General features: G+C 39.9%; 1 protein-coding gene across 14 annotated transcripts in view; it reads right to left on the bottom strand.

Annotated features, from left to right (window-relative positions):
* The window catches only part of TMCC1 (transmembrane and coiled-coil domain family 1), a 152260-nt gene that overhangs the window by 90750 nt on the left and 39941 nt on the right, over positions 1-21569 (bottom strand). For 6 of the 14 annotated variants that reach the window (XM_043886974.1, XM_043886973.1, XM_043886976.1 and 3 more), the window contains 2 exons: positions 19833-19888; positions 15478-16177 (listed from right to left, as the gene is read on the bottom strand). In XM_043886974.1, the coding sequence (XP_043742909.1) occupies positions 15478-16050 (573 nt within the window). In that variant the 5' untranslated portion in view covers positions 16051-16177; positions 19833-19888. Of the gene's footprint in view, positions 1-15477; positions 16178-19832; positions 19889-21569 lie in introns of those variants that run through there. The other 8 variants (XM_043886980.1, XM_043886981.1, XM_043886982.1 and 5 more) reach the window with 3 other exon arrangements.

Genomic DNA, 21569 nt, shown 5'->3' with positions numbered 1-21569 from the left:
ATGACCACCACCATCCATCCATCCACCAGCTAAGGCAAAAGTCTGAATAATTCGTCTGGAAAAGCTGACTGGAGAGCTGAAGAAAAGGGGTCTTCAATAAAATGAGTCTCTGCCTAATTACTCTATAGTAAAAGTTATCACCTACAAGCTTTCACAAAGGAGAGCTTCCCACAGCATTTTAACACCTCCCTCAAATATGAAGGGAGAGCCATGGATGACCAGACACTTGAGAAAATCCTGTAACCAAAAAGACAGAAACTAAAACACCCAGGAAAAAAGAAAAAGAGAAAGGAATCCTGAAGAGAAAGAGACAATATAGGAAGAAAAAGAATCCTCAGAAACAAAAGAAAACAAAACCTTTAATATAGGAATAGGATATTATACAAAAGTATTCACAGAAGAAAAAAAGGCCTTAGAAAATTTAAAATATGATAGAAATAAAATATTTTAAGGGAAGTATTGGAAAATAAGTTTACGGTAACTTCCCACAAGTTAGGATAAAAGACAGAGGCAGGAAACAAAATAGAAGACCCAACCTCTGACTAAGAGGTGTAGGGGTGGGGGGAGATAAAATACACAGTATAGATGAACCACAACTATATGCAGTAACATGGAGCAACCTTAGAAAAATATACCTGCATAAAAAGCAATTCACAGAAGACTTATTGTTGCTATTCAATTGCTCAGTCATGTATGACTCTTTGTGATCCCACAGACTGCAGCACGCCAGGCTTCCCTGTCCTTCACTATCTCCCTTAGTTTACTCAAATTCATGTTCATTGAGTCGGTGATGCCATCCAACCATCTCGTCCTCTGTTGTCCCCTTCTCCTTCTGCTTTCAATCTTTCCCAACATCAGGGTCTTTTCCAATGAGTTGGCTCTTCGCATCAGGTGGCCAAAGTACTGGAGCTTCAGCTTCAGCATCAGTCCTTCCAGTGAATATTTAGGGTTGATTTCCTTTAGGATTGACTGGTTTGATCTCCTTGCAGTCCAAGGAATTCTCAAGAGTCTTCTCCAGCACCACAGTTCGAAAGCATCAATTCTTCAGCGCTCAGCTTTCTTCATGGTCCAATTCTCACATCCATACATGACTACTGGAAAAACCATAGCTTTGACTATACGGACTTTTGTCAGCAAAGTGATGTCTCTGCTTTTTAATACACTGACTAGGTTTGTCACAGCTTTCCTTCCAAGGAGCAAATGTCTTCTAATTTTACATAAGCTATAATATACCATTTTATAAAGCCCCCAAAGAAACACAACTAAACAATGTCACATACATCGTTTCAGGCTCTGAGAATCTGAAAGATGGCAGCACATGAGTCTATGAAAACTCCTTGACAAAAAATGTACAAGAACTCCTTGGTTAAGGATTCAGTGCTAAGGACTCCATGCTGTCACTACCAAGGGCCCGGGTTCGATCCCTGGTTGGGGAACTGAAATCTCACAAGCTGCAGAGTGGCAGAAAAAAAAAAAAAAAGTCAAATCACAGATTTGCAAGCAAGTAAAATGTTTTATAATTCTGTGTTGAAACACAGAAGTCTGTGACTTTTAAATTCTTGGTTTCAACAATTCTCTGAAGGACTAAAGACTTTAACACATACTGAAATAATATTAATTTTTTAAACATCATTTGTTCCTATAGCTTATTGTTGGCCTAAAGTCACAATTCAGTCTTCCTTTGTCAGAATGCTTTTCAACACTTCCAGCTGTGATTTCAAAAATGGTACTAGGACAATGCTGAATTGTGAAGCCACAGACAGTGAATGATAAGAGATGCAAAGTAACGGGAAGAAAAAAAAATCACAAGGGTACAAAAAGGAGAGAGAAAAGACAGTATCTATAGAAAAATATGTATTTAAAAATGTTCAAATTACACAAAAAAGAATGGTCTTTGTTATTTTTCACATTGAACATATGGTTCTGTGATTTATCAGTATACATGTCTATGTTGGTCTTGTGTCCATGGTTCCTAGATCATGGCTCCCAAGACTCTTGGAATTCCTGAAGGGTAAAGCAATGGGGAGCACCTTATTGTAGTATTTGGTGTTTTGTCCTCAGTTCCTGAAATCGCTTCAGAGTATAAAAGTGAAATGGGTGTCTTATTATTGATAGTCCCTTGCAACTAATCTGAATCTGTGCTAATGAGGTGACTTTATATAAAGGTCCTAGGTAACCCATGCTTGGCGGGCGGCTAGCTGCCAGGGGAACCAAGCCACGTGATAAGAGGGTTGGAACTTTCAGTCCAACCCATCCCACCCAACCCAACCCCCACCCCTGGGAAAGAAAGACAGCCTAGAGATTACGTTCAATCACCAGAGGCCAACTATATAACCCAGTTGCCTGGGTAATGAAACGTCCATAAAAATCCCTGAGGACTGGGTCCAGAGAGCTTCCAGGTTGGTGAACACGTGGAGGTGCTGGGAGAAGGCAGGGAAGCTCTAAATCTCTTCCCTCATACCTTTCCCTTTGCACTCTTCCATCCACCTGTTTCTAAGTTATATCCTTTAGCAATAAACCTGTGGTGTCATAAGTAAAATATTTTCCCAAGTTCTCTGGGTCGTTCTGCTTTATAGTAAACTAACCATTCCCGAGGAGCGGCGTTCGGGAGGTGCTCTACCCAGCTGGTCAGAAGCACAGGGCACAGCTGGACTCGGGGCTGGCAGTAAAGGCGGATGCGAGGCAGCTTCACGGGACCGGGCCCTTAACCTGTGGGATCTGATGTTACCCTCACAGGGCGTCAGAACTGCTTTAAAGTGAAAGACACCCAGCTAGTGTTGCAGAGAACTGTGTGGAGGGGAAAAAAATCCCAGACCTTTGGTGACCAAAAATGAAGTGTTTTGTGTGAGTAATAAAGGACACATAGGAGTATTTTTTCCTTTGTACAAACATTGATGTCTTTCGCAAAGATTTTTCAGCCAGTTTTGATGGTAGTTAATTTTTTTAAACTTCATTTTTAGATGAATCCCACTAAAAGAGTAATAAAGTAACTGCCCATTAAAGTTAGTCTAGATGTGACAATGTGTGACTCATCTAAAGGAGGAAACGGATTTATTCAATTGATTTTATTCAGTAAAACTACAAATCCTCATTATGATGAAAGCAGGATGTAAAAGTCAAGCTCGTCTTGACTTCTGTACCAATCTACAAGCCTCTCTGGACCCTAATGCAACAGAAGAAAAGGGCACAGAGCTATAAGCAGAAAACAAGGAATACATATCACATACCAGTAGGTAATCCAAGGCAGGTAATTTATACTGTGGCCTAAATTCTCCCGAGCTCTAATCGGATCATAAACCTTTATTCCCATTCTCACGAAGCTGAACTTCTGACAATTAGAAGACAGACTGAATTCTATCTTCATGCAAAGAAACTTAAGCAAGGTCACCTTACACCTACAGCCCTCTGGGCAAACATTCTTAGGAAGAATACATTAATCTCACACATATTAATCTGCTTAAACTTAATCTGATTCTATCTTCAGTGTAACTCATCACAAATCATGTAAAGACAATATATGATAACCAAAGAATATGGAAAATGGAAGAAAGCTTAACAAAGAACTATGTCAAGTCCTAACAATCACGCTTACAGTAACAAAATGGGGTAGATTATTTTCTTCAGCTGTTTTGTATTCTTGTAGCAGATAACAGTGCCACAGAGTAGAAAACTTAGACCCTGTTCTTTTGCCTAGAAGAATGTACAGTTGTGACCTGAACCATCTACAGTGACTGAAAACAATCTACTGTTGTTGGAACGGCTGTGGTGAGCTTAAGCCAGTAAGCAAGGTTGAAGATATTCTATGCAATGCTAAAGTGGTTCTTTATATGTGCATTTGCATTACTCCTCAACAGGAGACTTTTATTAATAAACCAGGAGTATGCTCCCTAAGACTGTATTCGTTCTAATGAGCCTCTATTTCAATAAAGTCCCAGAAGTCAATTTCCACAGAGCATCTTCATATGGAAGGTTATATCAGTCTTCAGTGCCTCTGAAGCACTAGTCCATGATTAAACTTCTTATGAAGAAATGCTCAGAAATAAAGAGATCAGAATTAGGGCTCTCTTTCACTCTTATGGCCATGCATTCATCTCGTGACTTTTTCATTTTTAAAAGAAAAGTGCTGCTGAGATGGAAATCGTCTCAATAAATGCAGGGTCAGTCATTACGAAAAAAAAAGTCTCAAGTTCTGGTGAATTCAGTATCACTTCTAGAGTCATTGGTGCAGAACGGCTTCTGCCTCTGTGTCAACAGTGAGAGAGAACAGGGTATTACATGAACCAGGAGAGAAGAAAACCACAACCACAACAGAAAACCTTCAGCAGTACTTACTCTACAACACTGCAGTCACATTCACAATACTCAAATCAAGATCTGTATCGTGAAGAAGCTCTAAGTTTATTGCTGACTTATCTTTGTTATCTGGATCTCACAAAACAACCATTCTCTCACTGAAAAGAAATAAATGGAGTTTAGGAGGAAACTGTTTTTCTTTTTAAGATGATACAACTTTGAAGGTTAAAAGATGAAGCTGTTCAATTTCAACCAGAGAATTAGACTAATTTTAATGAAACACTACTTATGTTAGACCGAATTGAAAAAATTGAAAACATATTTCCTAAGTCATTAATGATACTATATACTTCAAAATATCTGTTCATTTATTTTAAACTTGTTTTCATTTCTTTCTCTGTTTGATATAATGAAACAGAGTAAGCAATAAAGTCCATTTTTGGAATCCCTTGTTGTTTATATATTTAGTCTTACATTTAGTCAGGATGGAGAAGGGCATGGTAACCCACTCCAGTGCTCTTGCCTGGAGAATCACATCGACAGAGGAGCCTGGTGGGCTGCAGTCCATGGGGTCACAAGGGGTCGGACACGACTGAGTGACTACCACTTTTAGTCAGGAAGGCTATAGGCTTGAAAAAGACCATAACAGTTTTCCCTATGTGGAGATGGCTTGAGAATCAAAAACCTTCAAATTTCCAAAGAAGACAGCAGAGGTTCGGATGAAGAAGTTCAACAACTTCCCAGCACACTCCTGAGTCACACCTCCATTCACGCCTAACTCTCCTACAGTGTTTTACATTTAAGAGCTCAACTCATGAATTCCTGTCTATAGCCACAGAAACTTAGAAGAAATATCAGAAGCTTAGTCCAATTCCCAGCTGGAGTCGTGGAGTTTTGTTCCCTACAACAGGCATGATGTGTGGTTCTCCGGCCTTTGCTGGATCACCCAAGGCAGCCTACCTCAAAACTGGACAGTTCTATTGTGAAATTTGTTCTTATATTGTGCCAGTGTCACATTCCTAAAAGTGAAGGTGAAAGTGAAGTCAGTTGTGTTCAATTCTTTGCAACCCCATGGACTGGAGCCTACCAGGCTCCTCCATCATGGAATTTTCCAGGCAAGAGTACTGGAGTGGGGTGCCATTGCCTTCTCCAGGGGATCTTCCCAACCCAGGGATTGAACCCAGGTCTCCTGCACTGCAGGCAGACACTTTACCATCTGAGCCACCTGTCACATTCCTAAGGCAAGTATATGTGATTTTCATATTACCCCAAAAATTCTTTAGAGGGCACTTCTCTGACTTTTATTCTTGCTGTAAATTCAGGATACATGCAGCCCAGTGTGTACACAAGACAATCAATGCATCATGGGAAGAAAACATAACTTCACTTATATTTTTTATTCATCTTTTTCATATCTGTTTTTATGTTATGAGATACATAATATGTGACAGTCGCTCAGCCGTGTCCAACTCTTTGCAATCCCATGGAATTCTCCAGGCCAGAACACTGGAGTGGGTAGCCTTTCCCTTCTCCAGGAGATCTTCCCAACGCAGGGATTGAACCCAGGTCTCCCCCATTGCAGGCAGATTCTTTACCAACTGAGCCACAAGGGAGACCCAACATAATATACAGGAACAATTATATAAAATATGAAAATATAAGAGACACAGTAAAACGTGTGGGTGGGTGAGCAAAATAATTTGGAGGCTACTCCTCTCCACAGTTAATAACCTTCCCTTTATTTTTTAAAAAAATTAGGTCATAGGAGACCTACCTATACGATTATGAATCTTCAACAGATATTAAATACTCATAAACAGTGTAGCATCAACCAGGTATAAATAAATGTTCAGCATCAGACTCCAAGGGTACCCAAATAATAGAGTGAAAGGCAAAAGAGTCCAGAAGTGGTGGCAAAGAAATGGGACTACCCAGCTCTCCCATCAAGCTTACTCCATGCATGTGGCAACCATGTATACACACACACACACACACCCACACCCAGAAGGGGGATAAAGACCTGTGAGCCTATCTTTCCTTATCCCCCCAACCTAAATCTAAAAACTGAATCTAATTGGACAGAATTTATCTACCTTTAACTGGAAAAGGAAATGGCAACCCACTCTAGTATCCGTGCCTGAAAAATCCTACAGACAGAGGAGCCTGGCGGGCTATAGTCCTTGGGGTCACAGAGAGTCAGACACGACTGAGTGACTGAGCTTGAGCACTATCTGCCTTTAAAGGCCTAAGCTGGATTCTCCAGAATCTTAATATTCAAAGTGACCCCCAGAACATATCAAGTCCATTTCAATTAACATTTAAAATATAGTTATCCTTGAAATTAGTTTTCGAGTATAGTACTGTTAGAAAACACTATCAAAATCTTTATTATAGAAAATACTCTAACTTTTTAAAGAAAATGTTCATGTTGCCACAAGGAGTAGCCTAAAAACAAGGCAAGGAAGTGAAGAATGAGTCTTTGAGAAACTGCTCTATCTAAGACCTTTAAAAAAGGCAAGCAATTTAAATTAGGTTTTCAAAGGTTTCCCTAGTAGCTCAGACAGTAAAGCATCTGCCTGCAATGCAGGAGACCCGGGTTCGATCCCTGGGTCGGGAAGATCCCCTGGAAAAGGAAATGGCAGCCCACTCCAGCATTCTTGCCTGGAGAGTTTCACCGACAGAGGAGCCTGGCGGCTGCAGTCCACGAGGCCACGAAGAGCAACTGACACACAGGTTTTCAAAGCACGCTGTCTAGCTTCTTCTGGTTATTTAAAACCAAAACCATCTCACTGACCAAAGTAAAAATCCTGAAGCTATTTACTAACCACAAGAGTCTATGCAAAAGTTCAGAATTTGTGCCAACATTTGTTAAAAATTAGTTCCAAGACCAAGTTGGTAATTAAAAATAAGACTTTGGGATTATTATGACGGTTAACCAAGAAACTGCTTAAAATACACTGCAACCAGTAAGAATCACAAACCTAATGCAGAAAAATTAGCCATTTCATTAAATACTCTCAGCAGTACCAGAAGGTATCAACAGAGGGCCTCTAGAAACAGTGGTACGAAAGCTTTCTAAAAACATCTTTCCCAAGTAAACCAGGAAATGAATTACTTCCCTGGTACTGATATTTGCTAAAAAGAAAGTATAAGTTCAAATTAATTTGTCAACATCTGATTAAGACTCTAGCTCAGAAATGAAATCTGGGAATTTCTCTTAAACTAAAAAAATTCACCCCCAAATGAGGAAAGCAATATTCAAATCTCAAATATTGCTTTCCAGGTTACAACTCTGCACTGTAGGATCAAACTTTTCTAACAGTTTAAACAAAAGTGCCAGCTCTTCAGAATATTATTTTTTAAAAAACTGTGTGATATCTATTGTCATTCAGTCACTAAGTCATGTCCGACTGTTAGTAGCACTCCAGGCTTCCCTATCCTTCACTATCTCCCAGTGTTTGCTCAAACTCATGTCCGTTGACTCGGTGATGCCATCCAAACATCTCATCCTGTTGTCCCCTTCTCCACCTGCCCTCAAGACATCTAAGATCATAAAATCACAAATATGATAGAAAAGCAACACGTGCTATCTTATTATCCTGAGAATAAGTGAATTAGGGCCCTACTGAACCAGGCAGATCCACATCACTTCTGATTTCCTGACAGACTCTCTTACAATTTCGGAGGCTTCCTTTATCCCAGTATGCTGAAATTTCTATTATTTGGAGCTGGGAAGTATTTTTTTTTTAAAGATAAACCAGAAAGTTCACTAGCAAAGTCTTATTAACATTTTTAAAATTACTGGGCATCTGTATTTTTAAAGCACTATCGACAAAAATTTCAACTGTTCTGAATTAAATTCTATGACTATTAAATTAAATTCTATGACTTTCACCAGGTGAAAATCAAAGATGATATGAAAAAGATTGCAAAAAGGAAAAGCAACTTCAAACTAGCATTAAATATATTAAAAGAAGCATATTTGGTCTTAGAATCAGAAAAGTGAGAGGGGCTTCCCTGGCGATCCCGTGGCTAAGACTCTGGGCTCCCAGTGCAGGAGGACCAGGTTTGATTCCTGGTCTGGGAACTAGATCCCACATGCTGCAACTAGGACCTGGAGCAATGAAATAAACAAACAAGAAAAGCGACAGTTAAGCTCTAGTAACCACATGTGGGCACTGTATTCTGTTTTGGAGACCATAGTTTAAGAAGAATACTGAAGAACTAGAACAACCAGGAGCTGATGGACCGGTATGACCAAGTATTCAAAATGACGGTGTGAGAAGGCCCCAGTGCTTGCTCAGCAGCACAGACACCAGAACTGGGGCACAGAGTACAGTCACGGGGGCCCTGCACAGGGGTGATGCTCAAACTCCTGAAGCTCTCTGTACTCTTCATGGGCCTCTAGGGTCTTTAGTGAATTGTTTAAAACACAGATTTACATCTGTGACTGCCAAGGATCTTCCTGATTTGCAGTTTCCTGATGGAGCTCAGGGAGACTCCAAATTCATTTAGCATCCCAGAATCTCATTGCTAGAAGGCCATTCTTTAGGTCAGTTTTCTCTTTGAGCTACTTCCAGGCATTACTCACAGCTACAAGATTAGTTTTGGCAAGACCCACAACAGCAAAGAGTAGTAGTCAGAAGGATGACTTTTGTTACTCATCTGTCAAAGATGACCAGAGTTGTTTAAAAGTAGTAACAGAAGAAACCAAACAAGGGTAATGGGGAAATCAGCCTTTGTCACTGCTCTCATTCAAAAAGCTTATCTAAGTTATTTTGAAAAAGGAAAAACTTTGTCCCCCTTTCTTGTCCCCTACTTGACAAGAACAATCACATTCTTCAATTCTCTGACACACAAACAGGATAAAGAGGCAAGAAAGCTGACACGGAATCAGAAGGAGCCCAGGGATCCGGCCCTAGCATCACTCACAGTCAGCTGCACTACCTCAGGCTGTGTTTCCACATTTCTGGATCTGTAGAATAAGGAGCTTGCTTAGGCTTAGCCCACAGGCTTAATAGTCTTTGAGATTTTGCTAATCACCCGGCAACAGCCAGCAATCTTTTGGCTGAAAATCATTTGTGTTGCAAGGGGCTTATTTTGTAATCAAGGTTTCTAAATTCTTAGCTTCCTCATTACTATGATATCGAAATCTGTGTCAAGGCTCTTTACCCCAGTAAGATGTTACTGTGATAAAATAAAAGGTAATTACCAGTTCTGTAGTTCAGTCAGTAAAGAATTCACCTGCAATGCAGAAGACCTGGGTTGAGAAGATCTCCTGGAGGAGGAAATGGCAACCTACTCCAGTATTCTTGCCTGGGAAACCCCATGGACAGAGGAGCCTGGTGAGCTACAGTCCATGGGTCACAAGAATCGGACCCAACTTTGCGACTAAACTACCATCAATAAATATTTTACTTGATCTTTGGCTAAATATATATTTTTGTAATATATAAACCAATAAATCCTTGCTAATTCTTTTTACAAAGAGATTTGTCCAAAGACTGATTTTTTAAATCAAACATCTTTTACATATTTTAAAGGATTCCATTTAGGAAAGAAGATGCTTTCAAAGTCAAACCATACATAAAATGAGAGACACTATTGCCTAATAAATATATGCTGATCCTGAAGTATGAAATCTGGTCTGCTCCCATTGACCGACGAGATCACAGGTCATAATGATGTAACATCAAAACAAGTCAAATATTAACAAATACTTACTAAAGCTCAATATTGTGCTAACTTGCCAAAGCTGCCTATCTTTCTTTAGATAAAATGCTGCATTATGATCGCTGAAGAAAAACCAATCTATTCTAGTAATTATCTTCTATCATACATAATCCTGGTCTGTCCTTCTATTTATCTACCTATGAGCCTTTGGGAAGCTAATAGTCACAAGACAAATTCTTGTAACAATGTTCTGGATTAAAAAAAAAAATTAAAAAAGGGTAGTGGACTTTGGGGGCCAAAATTCTCCCTCCCTCTTGAGATTGAAGGCTACTGATTAGGTACTCAAATCCTTCGTGAATAAAAAGGGAAAGCAGAAGGTATAGGCACATACTATGTTCCTTTAGAGGTCTAATTATTCTAAAGTCTCTATATATTTTGTAATATAAAGAAAAAGGAGGTTAAATTGACTTCGCATTATGTTGAGCCTTCGTCACAGAAGGAATACAACTCAGATGTTAAAAACAAAACCAAATAAAACTTGGAGAGACATCCTTATGCCTGGTAAGTCTACCAAGGTCAAGAACATCCTAGCTACATCTTCAGTTCCACTCTTAGGACAATCATATTAAAAGTTAGCATAAGATCATTAAGGATAATAAAGGTATCTTGTGGATCACGCAGAAACATACTGCATTAAAACAAACATACACATTCTGGACCTCCTTGTAGCTCAGCTGGTAAAGAATCCACCTGCAAAGAGGGAGACCTGGGTTCGATCCCTGGGTTGGGAAGGTCCCCTGGAGAGGGGAAAGGACTCCAGTATTCTGGCCTGGAGAATTTCATGGACTGTATAGTCCATGGTGTTGCAAAGAGTTGGACACGACTGAGCGACTTTCACTTCACTTCATTTCACACATTCCAGACCTCTGAGTTAGGGTCAAAAAGCCTAAAAGTTACTTCCTTTGGCATACAAGTTTTGTTCTATAAAGCACCTTTACTAGAGAACAACTGAAAAGTCAAAACACATCTTCATGTCTGATTTATTCCTACTTTTCCATCCCATATCATTTCCTTGATAGCATCAGCTACCAAACTAACACTAAATACACAAATGAGAAAGATCTCTATTGGTTTTCATTTAAAAAATACAATTTTCAACGTTTTTGTTTTTAGAAAAACAGACATTATTTTACTAGTTCTCCCAAGCAGACTTTAGGACTTTCAATTTTATCTTTAATTATTTTAAAAAGTATCTATTTATTCATTTATTTGGCTGCACTGGGTCTCAGCTGTGGCATATGGGATCTTTAGCTACAGCATATGGGATCCAGCTCCCTGACCCGGGACTGAAGCCAGACCCCACTGCACTGGGAGCCTGGAGTTACAGCCACCAGACCACCAGGGAAGTCACTTTGTTTATTTTTTCTGATTTTTATTTTTAATTAGAGGATAACTGCTTTACAATTTGTGTTGGTTTTGGCCATACAACATTTTATACAATACATACATTTACACATACAATTTTAACATTGTCAGTAAATTCTACCCACTCTTCTATTGTCAATTCCATTTCCACAGTTACCAATTCAGTTCAGTATTTTAAATTCAGTAGTTCAGTACTACTACTACTACATATGATAGTCACTACTCAATCTAGCCCATATCCTAACAGTTCCCTGAACTAGTCACTTCTCAAGGTGTAATTCCTTCATTATTAATGGCCTGTCACAGTAAGAGTCATCGCCTCACTTCCATCTACTTCTCCTGGTCTAGGGGTACCACCTTGTGGTCAGCAACAGGAATTATCCTTCCCATCACCTCGTTCCTTTCCCCTGTGGTAGAACATTACACCTAGAATTTCTGGTTTTGCACACGGTTCAATTAACTCACTTTTACAAACCTCCCTTTCATTTGAATAAAGCAGAATGCCACCCTGCAGTAATTTACTGTGAAGGGTAGTGTTCCTTATTTACAAACCCTGGGAAATTCACATACTCTAAGTCTACAAGCTATTTGTTACTGAATGAGAAAGAATGGGTTTTAGTCTACACCTTTGACAAGGCCACTTGACAGGACTATTTTAAAAGCTACATATAAACACAGTAAGTTTTAAAAAAAACAAACAAAAAAAACACAGTAGGCCCCAAATGGAGTCGCTTATGCTAATCCTCACGTCATCAAACTGAGAACTAAATTACACTTTTTTGCCTCTCCCAGAAATGGACTCAAACCAGCCAACCAGGAACTGCTGATTAGCGTTAGTTAGGTAGCCCTTGCCATCCTCTGTAGGGAGAGTAACCTAGCAATAACCAACACGCTTTTTGGATGAGTGTCGCAAAGAGTCAGACACGGCTGAGCAACTGAACTGAACAGAACTGACTGAACTTCCTTGTTCCTGCTCCCTTCTGCCTAGAAGTCTTTCATTTTGTACAGCTCTTCAGAGTTCCTTTCTATTTGCTCAGACTGAATGCTGCCCAATTCATGAATCGTCAAATAAAGTCAGTAAGCTCTTGACTCGGTTCACTTTCATTTTTTTGAAAAGTACTAACACTTAGACCATACAACCTAAGTTTAAATAAGACATACAGATCAAATTATCATTAATAAGAAGTTTCAAGTATTGCTCCTCACCCATCAGGCACGGCAGACAGGTGGCTACAGCTTACGGCCTTGACGTGCACTATCATTTTCTCCCCTTTAACAATGCCAAAAAAAATCCAATTTCCATAACATTTCCTCATAGTACAGGCCTTTGGGACCTTCCCCCTTGCTCCTCCGCCAGGTCTCCCTTCAGAGGTCTGGTGGGCTCCCTCGCATCCTTCAGGTCTTTGCCTGTATATCAGTGAAGTCTTCCCTGAGCACTCTGCTTAAAACTTCCCTCCCTAGAAATCTTTATCTTCTTACGCAACTGTCATATCATGCACTTTACTTATATGTTTTGCTTACCTCCTTTTAAACTTCTCCAGAGCGAATATTTTTGTTTGTTTGATTCACTCATATATTCTCAGCGCCTAAGACTGTGGTGGGCAAAGTATGGGCCAAGGCCCAGTCACTGTTCACCAGTCAAACCCCGGCATGCCCATATTCATTTACATATTATGGGTGACTGCTTTCACGCTCTGACACAGCTGAGTAGTTGCAAGACAGACCATATGGTGGAAAATACTTACAATGACTACTTACAGAAGTCATGTGCAGATCCCTAACCTAAAACAATGGTAGGTCAAACTCAGTGTAACAATTACGGAACAAATGTATGAACAAACATGGGGGGAAAACGTCTCCGATCCCACAGTATTTTATAAAGATATAATGGAAGAGCGTCTAAACAGAGATATCACTATGAAGCCCTCCCCAGTCTGGCCACCTGTGACCTCTCTGACACCATCTTACTACTGTCCCCCCTCACTCAGCTTTCCCACACTGGTCTTGCTATTCCCTGGACACGTCAGGCAGGGAATGTCAGCTCCTACCCTGGAGTTATTTCATCCGCCTGAGTACTTATCCCCCAGACAGCCAGCCTCATGACTAATTTCTTCATCTCCTCAAGTCTTCACTCAAAGGTTACTTTCTCAATGAGGCTTACCTTACCTTATACTGCAACTCCCCTCCCCTCCCCTCTGTACACACCCCTAATTTCTTTCTTTCTCTAATTTTGTTCTTTTCTTCCCATAATACTCATCACCTTTCATCGTAACATATTATTCATTTTTTATATCTATTGTATGTTATCTCCTTCAATACGGAGTAAGCCTCCATAATGAAACTGCCTCGTACATAGTTGGTATTTAATAAGTATTGATGAATAATTAAATGAAAGATCACTCCATTTCAAAAACTTCTCCATGTACATTCTCAAACTCCCTAACTAGACATTGTTTCTCGCTCCCTATCTATTTACTACTAATTCATCAAACCAATAATCCAAGGGCCAAGTACTGGATGCATGCTCAGCCGCTCTGTTGTGTCTGACTCTTTGTGACCCCAAGGACTGTTAGCTCTCGAGATTCCTCTGTCCATGGGATTCTCCAGGCAAGAATACTGGAGTGGGTATACAGGGATCTTCCTGACTCATGCAAAGGCAGGCGGATTCTTTACCACTGAGTCACCTAGGAAGCCCAAAGGATTGGCATGAGGAGTAAGACACACCCCTGCCCTTAGGTAATTCTTCTTTCTGCTCCCACCATCACGTCTTCGATCTAAACTACTGCCGTCTCTCACCTGGACACGACAGACTTCCGGCTCATCTATCTGGATCCCACCTGAAACCAGTCCAATCCACTCTTCACACCATAAACACAGTGATATTTTCTAATCACAGAGGTGAAACTGTCCCCTTTGCTTAAAATGCTTTGATAATACTCATTCCTCTTACATGGAGAAAAACTCCTTCGCACTGTCTGCAAACTTTCTCTGTATGAACTCCTTTCTCTCTCCAGCCTTACCCACTGTATGCTTGCATGTACATGCATACACACCTGCCATCCCAACCCTCATACTCAGTAAACGTCCTTCCATCTTAGCACCTTTGTACCTGGGGTTCTCACTCCATCACCTAATTACCTCAGCTTACCCTCCAGATCTTTGTCATTTCCTCACAGAAGTGACATCCTTAACTAGGTCATAAGTTCCTATAATAGGCTCTAGTAGCATGTGCCACGGTTGAAACTTTAGATTTGCTCAAGTGATTATTTAATATGTGTCCCCATCTGAAAATAAACTTCATGAGAGTACGGATCACATCTTTTTCTGTTCATCACAGTATCCACAGTGACTGGAACATCTCATTATATGTTTGCTGAACGAATGACTGAATGAAAGCATAAGTCAAGATATGGAAAAAAGGAAAAACTTTAGAGGAAAAAAAAAAAGCGTGAGAAAGGAGTACTAACTGCTAAGTTGTAGGAGGTAAAGAACTCCACATGGGCTAAATTATGGGAGGGCCTGCATATCATTTTAAGGAACTTTCTTGCCCCTCAGGAAATGATGGCACCAGTGACGGCTTTTTAAGCAGTGGAAATGACAATGACTTGTTTAGTATTTCAGATAGCTCTCACAAGCTGTGTCCAGCATGGAGAAAAAAAGAATGCGAAAGGGCAGTGAAACAAATGAAGGCCTAAACTAGGGCACTGATTTAGGAATGAAGAATGGGGGCAACCTCAGGGATCACGTCATTAAAGAACAGTAGTGGTCCAGATAGCTCTAAGCTTGCTGACCAGGGTGACTGGGCTCCAGAAATTTGGATTCAGTAATTCTTAAAACTCATGGGCTGACTGCACTGGAATCATCTGAGGCAATATGTTAGGAAGCAAACAGGAATATAATTAGAAGCATTCATTATTAGCTATGACGATTACTATTCATCCCACTTATTTAATGAAAAGGGAAACTATCTTTGGCCACAGCCTCGGGGTACTTGCTGAGACACTTCTTTTCAGTCACCCGGGCAAAGTCTGCAGAGTACTAGATAAAAAGCACAGGAAGTTAACAGGTCATCTAACAGAAACTCACCCGCTCTGCAGACACCTCATCCCCTGGCAGACACGCAGCAGCAGCGGCAGCGGCACAAGCTATTTCCATCACCGCGGAGCTGGAAGGCGCGTCGGTAGTGGATGAAGACCTGGGTCGGCCGGACTGCATGACGCTTGCCATCTCCTGGCCAGATTTCCTGTTGATCTGTGGACTTCCCTTCGGGGCCTCTGGCTTGCCCCGCCTGCTGTGCAGGCTCGTCCCTCTCTTCATCTTGGGCGGCACGCGGATCTGCTGCAGGACACGATTCAGAGCTGTGGGGTGGGTGGGGACACCATCAGTCTCAGCACACGCGTTCTGGCTTTCCACATCCATTTCAGGCTCTGGCTCTGCCTGAATCTGTTGCACATCGTGAGGAGACACGGACGACCTCCTGCGCTGGTGCTGGAAGAGATGCTTCAAGCCTTGGCCAATCACGTTAATGTTCTCCAAAGCATTGTGGGTCATTTTAGATAACTTTTGTTCTGATTCTGTTTGCTTTCTGGCCTCTGCATCTTGGGATTTGCCTCCGGGATCAGGGTCCTCAAATAACTGTTCACTGCCCGAAGGCTCCATCAGTAGACTTAAAACGCTTATTTGCAAACTCAAAATTTTTTTTAACACACCACGACTGTCAAATTAGGTAGGCATTGCTTCGACAGTAACTACACATGCAGCTGTGAGACGAAGGCTTCATGCCTATCTAATGTTAAAAAAAAAAAAAAAAAAAAGCTCGTATTATAAATCCATGCAGAAACTCCAGTGTTAAAACAAAGAAAAACATGCCACTAGCCAAAGAAATAGACACTACCATTAAGCAATCTTTAATCAGAAGATTAAAAGATAGTTTTCTAGATAGTGGGTAATGATTACTTTCTAGAATAGGAGAAAAAGTTCCGAAACAAGTACAAAGGAAATGAAAACAGCGTTGTTAAAAAAATAATCCCTACAAGTTGCAATATGAAGAAGAGCTAAATACTAGAAGAGTCATCTTGGAATGGAAACCATAACTTGAGAGAATAGCCATTACTTGGGGAATCGAGAGAGAACAGAGCACAGAGCATTCAATACAGACAGTCTAGCTGAGGCAATAAATGATTCCTCTCAATCACAACCATAGTTAATTATCTGTATGCTGAAGCTCAATACAGTAAATTCAAAGAATAACTGTGAAAAGTGGATATCCCAATCTAACTGCATTGTGGATTTTAATGGGAAAGAGGAATTTCCAGTTATCATTTATATTCATCAAGGTGACTGGCAACTAGAAGTGACAGGTTTGCTCTTTTGAGAAGAAAATGGAAACTAAAATCTTATAGGTTGGATTCTCTGCTGGAGCACAAATGACCTTTTGGTACAATGAGTACATGATCCAGAAAGAATCTGTCTTCAGAGACTAGAGCTTGGCTCAGAACCAGCGAACAAAGAAAGAGACTCAAAGGAATCCCTTTCTTTGGAAAGGGCCGACCCTGACAGAGGCTGCCCGTGTATAGTCCGTCCTCCATATACGCGGGTTCCACATCTGCAGATTCAACCAACCTCAGATGGGAAACATTTGGGGTGAAGGAGTTCTAGGATGTTACAAAGAGCAAAACCTGAATTTGCCATGTTCCCAGCAACTGTTTTCATAGCATTTATTTACGTTGTATTAGGTATTATAAATGCTCTAGAGATGATTTAAGGTATATGGGAGGATGCGCATGGTTCTATGCAAATACTATGCCATTTCATATAAGAGACAGGAGCATCTGAGGATTTTGTTATCTGCAGGATACCCGTGGAACCAGTCCTCCACGGGTATCAGGGGACAGCTGTATTCACACAAACTCAAAAGCAAAGAAGTGACACAGTAACGGGTATGACTAAAAAGGAGAGAAAAAGAAGGGTCAGATTGCAACCACACACCAACATTAAGTGCAGGAAATCAAAAGGAAGCTGAAACTAAGAGATGTAAGGTCAGCACAATTGCCATAGTTAAGGAAGTCACATGCCAAAGAAAGGGAGGGTGTGGTAGGGATGAGATTTCTCATAACAGAAAACTTTTTAAAAAATTGAGTTTCTGCAAATTTCTAAAACAAAACTGCATTAAAGTACAGAACCTGCTAAGGAGGACAAAACGTGGTGCGTCAAGTTCTTTATTTCTATATTTACCTCAAACTTTTGTTCAAAGGGCTTTAAAACACAGGGGTGTTATACCAAGGACTTTGAACAGTTTGAAGTTACAACTAAGTCACTACCAAGTCTGAAGCACCTAGGGTGGTCATCGTCTAGCATATGCAGACAGACCTCTGGCCACCAAACAGCAATCTGAAAGGCATAAATCAGTTGGATTTAAGAGTTCACTGTGACCTCCAGGCTCCGAGAGTCCAAAGGGACAGGAATGCAAACCCATCAGACCTTTCTTCCTGGTAACTTCTCTCAGATGACCTTCTCACCATGAACGTGTATGGACGCCGTCACTGTGGCTTCGGGGACCACACTCTTCCATGCCTATCTTCCCATCTCCTAACCTCTTCATGACTCAGCAGCATAAACCATGTTGACAGAGTTAAAGACCTTTAACCAGTACCTTCCTACTATCTAAATACCACAAAATTCTTTGCTCCCCAACTAGGTAAATGAGGAGCAGTCACAAAGATGGGAAATTTCACTGCTTTTCACTCAAATTCTCTGTGGCCGCACCGAAAACCGGCCACACCACTGGGGCCTCTCACCCTTTTCCTGACTCTCTGTTGCTTTTATTTTTCCTTTTCCCTTTGGGAGAGCCAAGAGCGAGGCCCTTAATCCTTCCGACATAAACAACTGTTTCGGGCTATATGGAGTTTTCTGGGGCTCCTTGTGGGCAATAATGTTGTCAACAGTATATGTATTTAATTATCCTCACCTTCCCTCATGAGTTTCTAGTGCAGACTAACAGTTATTGAATTATTTTCACTCTACAAAGCACTAAGCTTCTCAGACAAAAAGGGCTATGTAACCAAGCTTATCCAGTAATTATATCAATTAACCTCTTCTTGCACTGGGATATTTAGACCCTGAGAAGACAGAGGATCTGACAGCAGCAGGCTGATAATGAGGAAGTAATTTACTTTTCTCCTTATTTATATTGCATTAGCTAAATAATACAACAGATTTTTTGTTGCTGCTGTTTTTGAAAGTAAAATATATAAAATAAGTTTCTCCCATGAGAATAAAAGATACCATAAAGAGAGGAATGGTGTCAAGGTTCATTAGAAAACTACCAAATCTACTTGTCTCATATACAAACATACAAGGAATTTATTACTCAGCAGATCAGCTTCATTGGGCAGTGTTATAAACTAATCAGGTGGTCACCTGCTTCTTGGTTTTAAAAAATGGAGAATATGGTACATTTTTAAATGTCAGTATCTGCATTTGAGATTTCATTAGCATATCTATATCATTTATTCTCATATAATTCAAAAGAATGATGAATTATAAGGACATGCCAGCATTTGGAGGAAAACCTAGAAACAGAGTGTTGATTTACAAGCCAAAGCTTGCACAGGCTATCTACATGGCTGCACAGATTACCTAGTAGAGGAGTAGTAAATTCTGGGATTTCAAAGGCAAAACACATCTTCATGATACTAACAGAAGCTCACCTAACACAGAACACCAAAGAAACCTAAACTGAGCTTTAAGCATCAAATTGTTAGATAAGAATTTTGAAAAACAACCTGTTGCACTGACTGTAAAATGTAATGCTATAATCATTATATAAAACTTGTGACAGGAAGAAAGCAAACACTAAAATAATTCAATAATGTGAATGTTTTTTAGGAACCCCCCCCCCAGTTTCTTCTGTAAGACAGTAGTAAAATTCAAATGAATAATAACTGCTGTTCAGCTTATAAAACTTCCCAAACAGCCATATTCCGATCTCTGGTTTAACACGAACAAGTTCAACTGTAAAGCTAAATGTTCTTTCATAAGAAGGAAATGTTGGTTTCTCTTTTATTCACAGGGCTTCTCTGAAAAGTAAAGTCCTTCTAGGTAAGCCTGAGGAAACCAGTAAAGAGAAAAGGGAACAAAAGGATATGGGAGAAAGGGGGCAGGAGAAAGGGGTGAAAAGTGAGGAAAAAAGAAGAGGAAATGGTAGCCACCAACAAACCAGATATTTCAGAAAACTTTGTTAAATTCTCAGAATTTTTAACAATTTTCTACAACAGTTTTGAAAAAAAAACCTCAAATTATATATGAACTATCTTTCTTTTTTTTTCCTTTAAATTGTTACTCCTAACTTTTTAGTTTTCTTGATAGACACGGTGACCAAAGCTTTTTGGTTTGGCTATGAACCAAATTATTTCACTGATGCTAACAAGTTGAATACTTGCCTTTATCACTCTTCCTCAAGGTCTTCTAAGGTGTTCTGGAATCCTTTTAGGGAAAGCTGAAAAGCAAACATTAAGAATTACAAAGCAGGAAACTTAGAAGAGGGGAATTTATTTATATAAACATAGGAAAAAACTCAGTATACACATAACAAAACGGTAACATTTATCTCTCAGTGGTAGTAATGCAGGGTAATTTTTTCTAGTGTTTTTCAGTATTTTCTCATTTTGCAAAGAAATAATGAAAAAAATATATATAATCAAGAAAAAACACTTTGGGGGAAAAGTAACTTGTCAATACTTAAAAAAAGAAAGCATATTTCATAAATATTTTTACACTATGATACTGAATTAGGAATGGATAGTCCATTAATTCTAATCTTAAAGTAAAATGAAATGCAAAATAAGTGTGTTAGTCGCTCAGTCATGTCTGATTCTTTGCAACCCTGTGGACTGTAGCCCACCAGGCTCCTCTGTCCACAGAATTCTCCAGGCCAGTATACTGGAGTGGGTTGCCATTCCTACTCCAGGGTATCTTCCCAACCCAAGGATTGAATCCGGGCCTCCCGCATTGTGAGCAGATTCCTTACCAACATGAAAAGAAGTATAGTTTTATAAGCAAGTATCTTTCAAGTAGCTTCCAATTCTCCATCCGCAATTTTGCATTCAAAAGCAACTCTTAAAAAGTATGTCTACCATGAATAACTGAGGCTCAAGATGCACCAAAATGGAAAATTCCCTGGAAAACAGCCATTACCAAAGGCAATTTACTGAGGCACGTGTTTGGGGGGCATCTGCTTTGTGCTCCGAATTACACAAACAAAGCATCCTACCTTATCCTCAAGGATCTAATCTAGGATGGAAAGTAAGTTTACATACTTGAAGCTTAAGAGAAACAGCACAGAACAACATAATTAAGTGCTAAAATGTGTAAAGACAACTATGATTACCATCAGAAGTGGAAGAAATCAGACTACATTTGCCTTGAAAAGTTTCAAGAAGAAAGAAGCTTTCCCTGAACTTGGAAAGATGAGAAGATGGATGAATAAGCAGCAAGATATAGGCCAAGTGTCCCAGCCCCAGAGCAGTAAACACAGCACAGAGCAGTATACGTGCTGAACGTCGGGGGGCCAGTGAAGAGGCCAGATGACTGTGCTGGGGGATACTCATTCTGAGTCATCTGGAGAACTGAGGGGCTGGTGGGCAGATGTGAGGGAGGACTTTCCATCTTTAACTTTTTCTACTTTTCGAAGTATATACATTATGACTATTCTTATGTTGGGAAAAAATAAACTTACATATTTGAAAAAAAAAGAAAGTAAATACATGTTTTAATCTCAAGGGGAAACATTTAAAAATGGTAGAAAAGGATATAACTATTGTACTAACAGAAAGGAAAAACAGAATTAAAATATGCAAATAAATACAAAAAGGAGGGAAAGCAAGATTGCAGATAAGACATATAAAAAGGAAAATATAAGCTATCAAATGCAAATCCAAATATTCCAATAATTAAATATAAGTGGACCAAAAGAAAAAGATTATCATACGAAATAAAAAATGGAAATCAATCCCTGGTGGTCCAGTGGTTAGGACCCAGCACTTTCACAGTGGTGACCCAGTTCATTCACTGGTTGGGGAACTAAGATCCCACAGTCCTGTGACGTGGCCAAAAAAAAAATTCTTCTATTATGATGTGTAAAAGAATCATGCCCAATATAGAGAACAATTAAAATAAAA

Source organism: Cervus elaphus, chromosome 24, assembly GCF_910594005.1.
Source record: "Cervus elaphus chromosome 24, mCerEla1.1, whole genome shotgun sequence".
NCBI lineage: Eukaryota > Metazoa > Chordata > Mammalia > Artiodactyla > Cervidae > Cervus > Cervus elaphus.
Note: the sequence above shows the minus strand (reverse complement) of the source record. Positions and strands in the feature narration are given on the sequence as shown.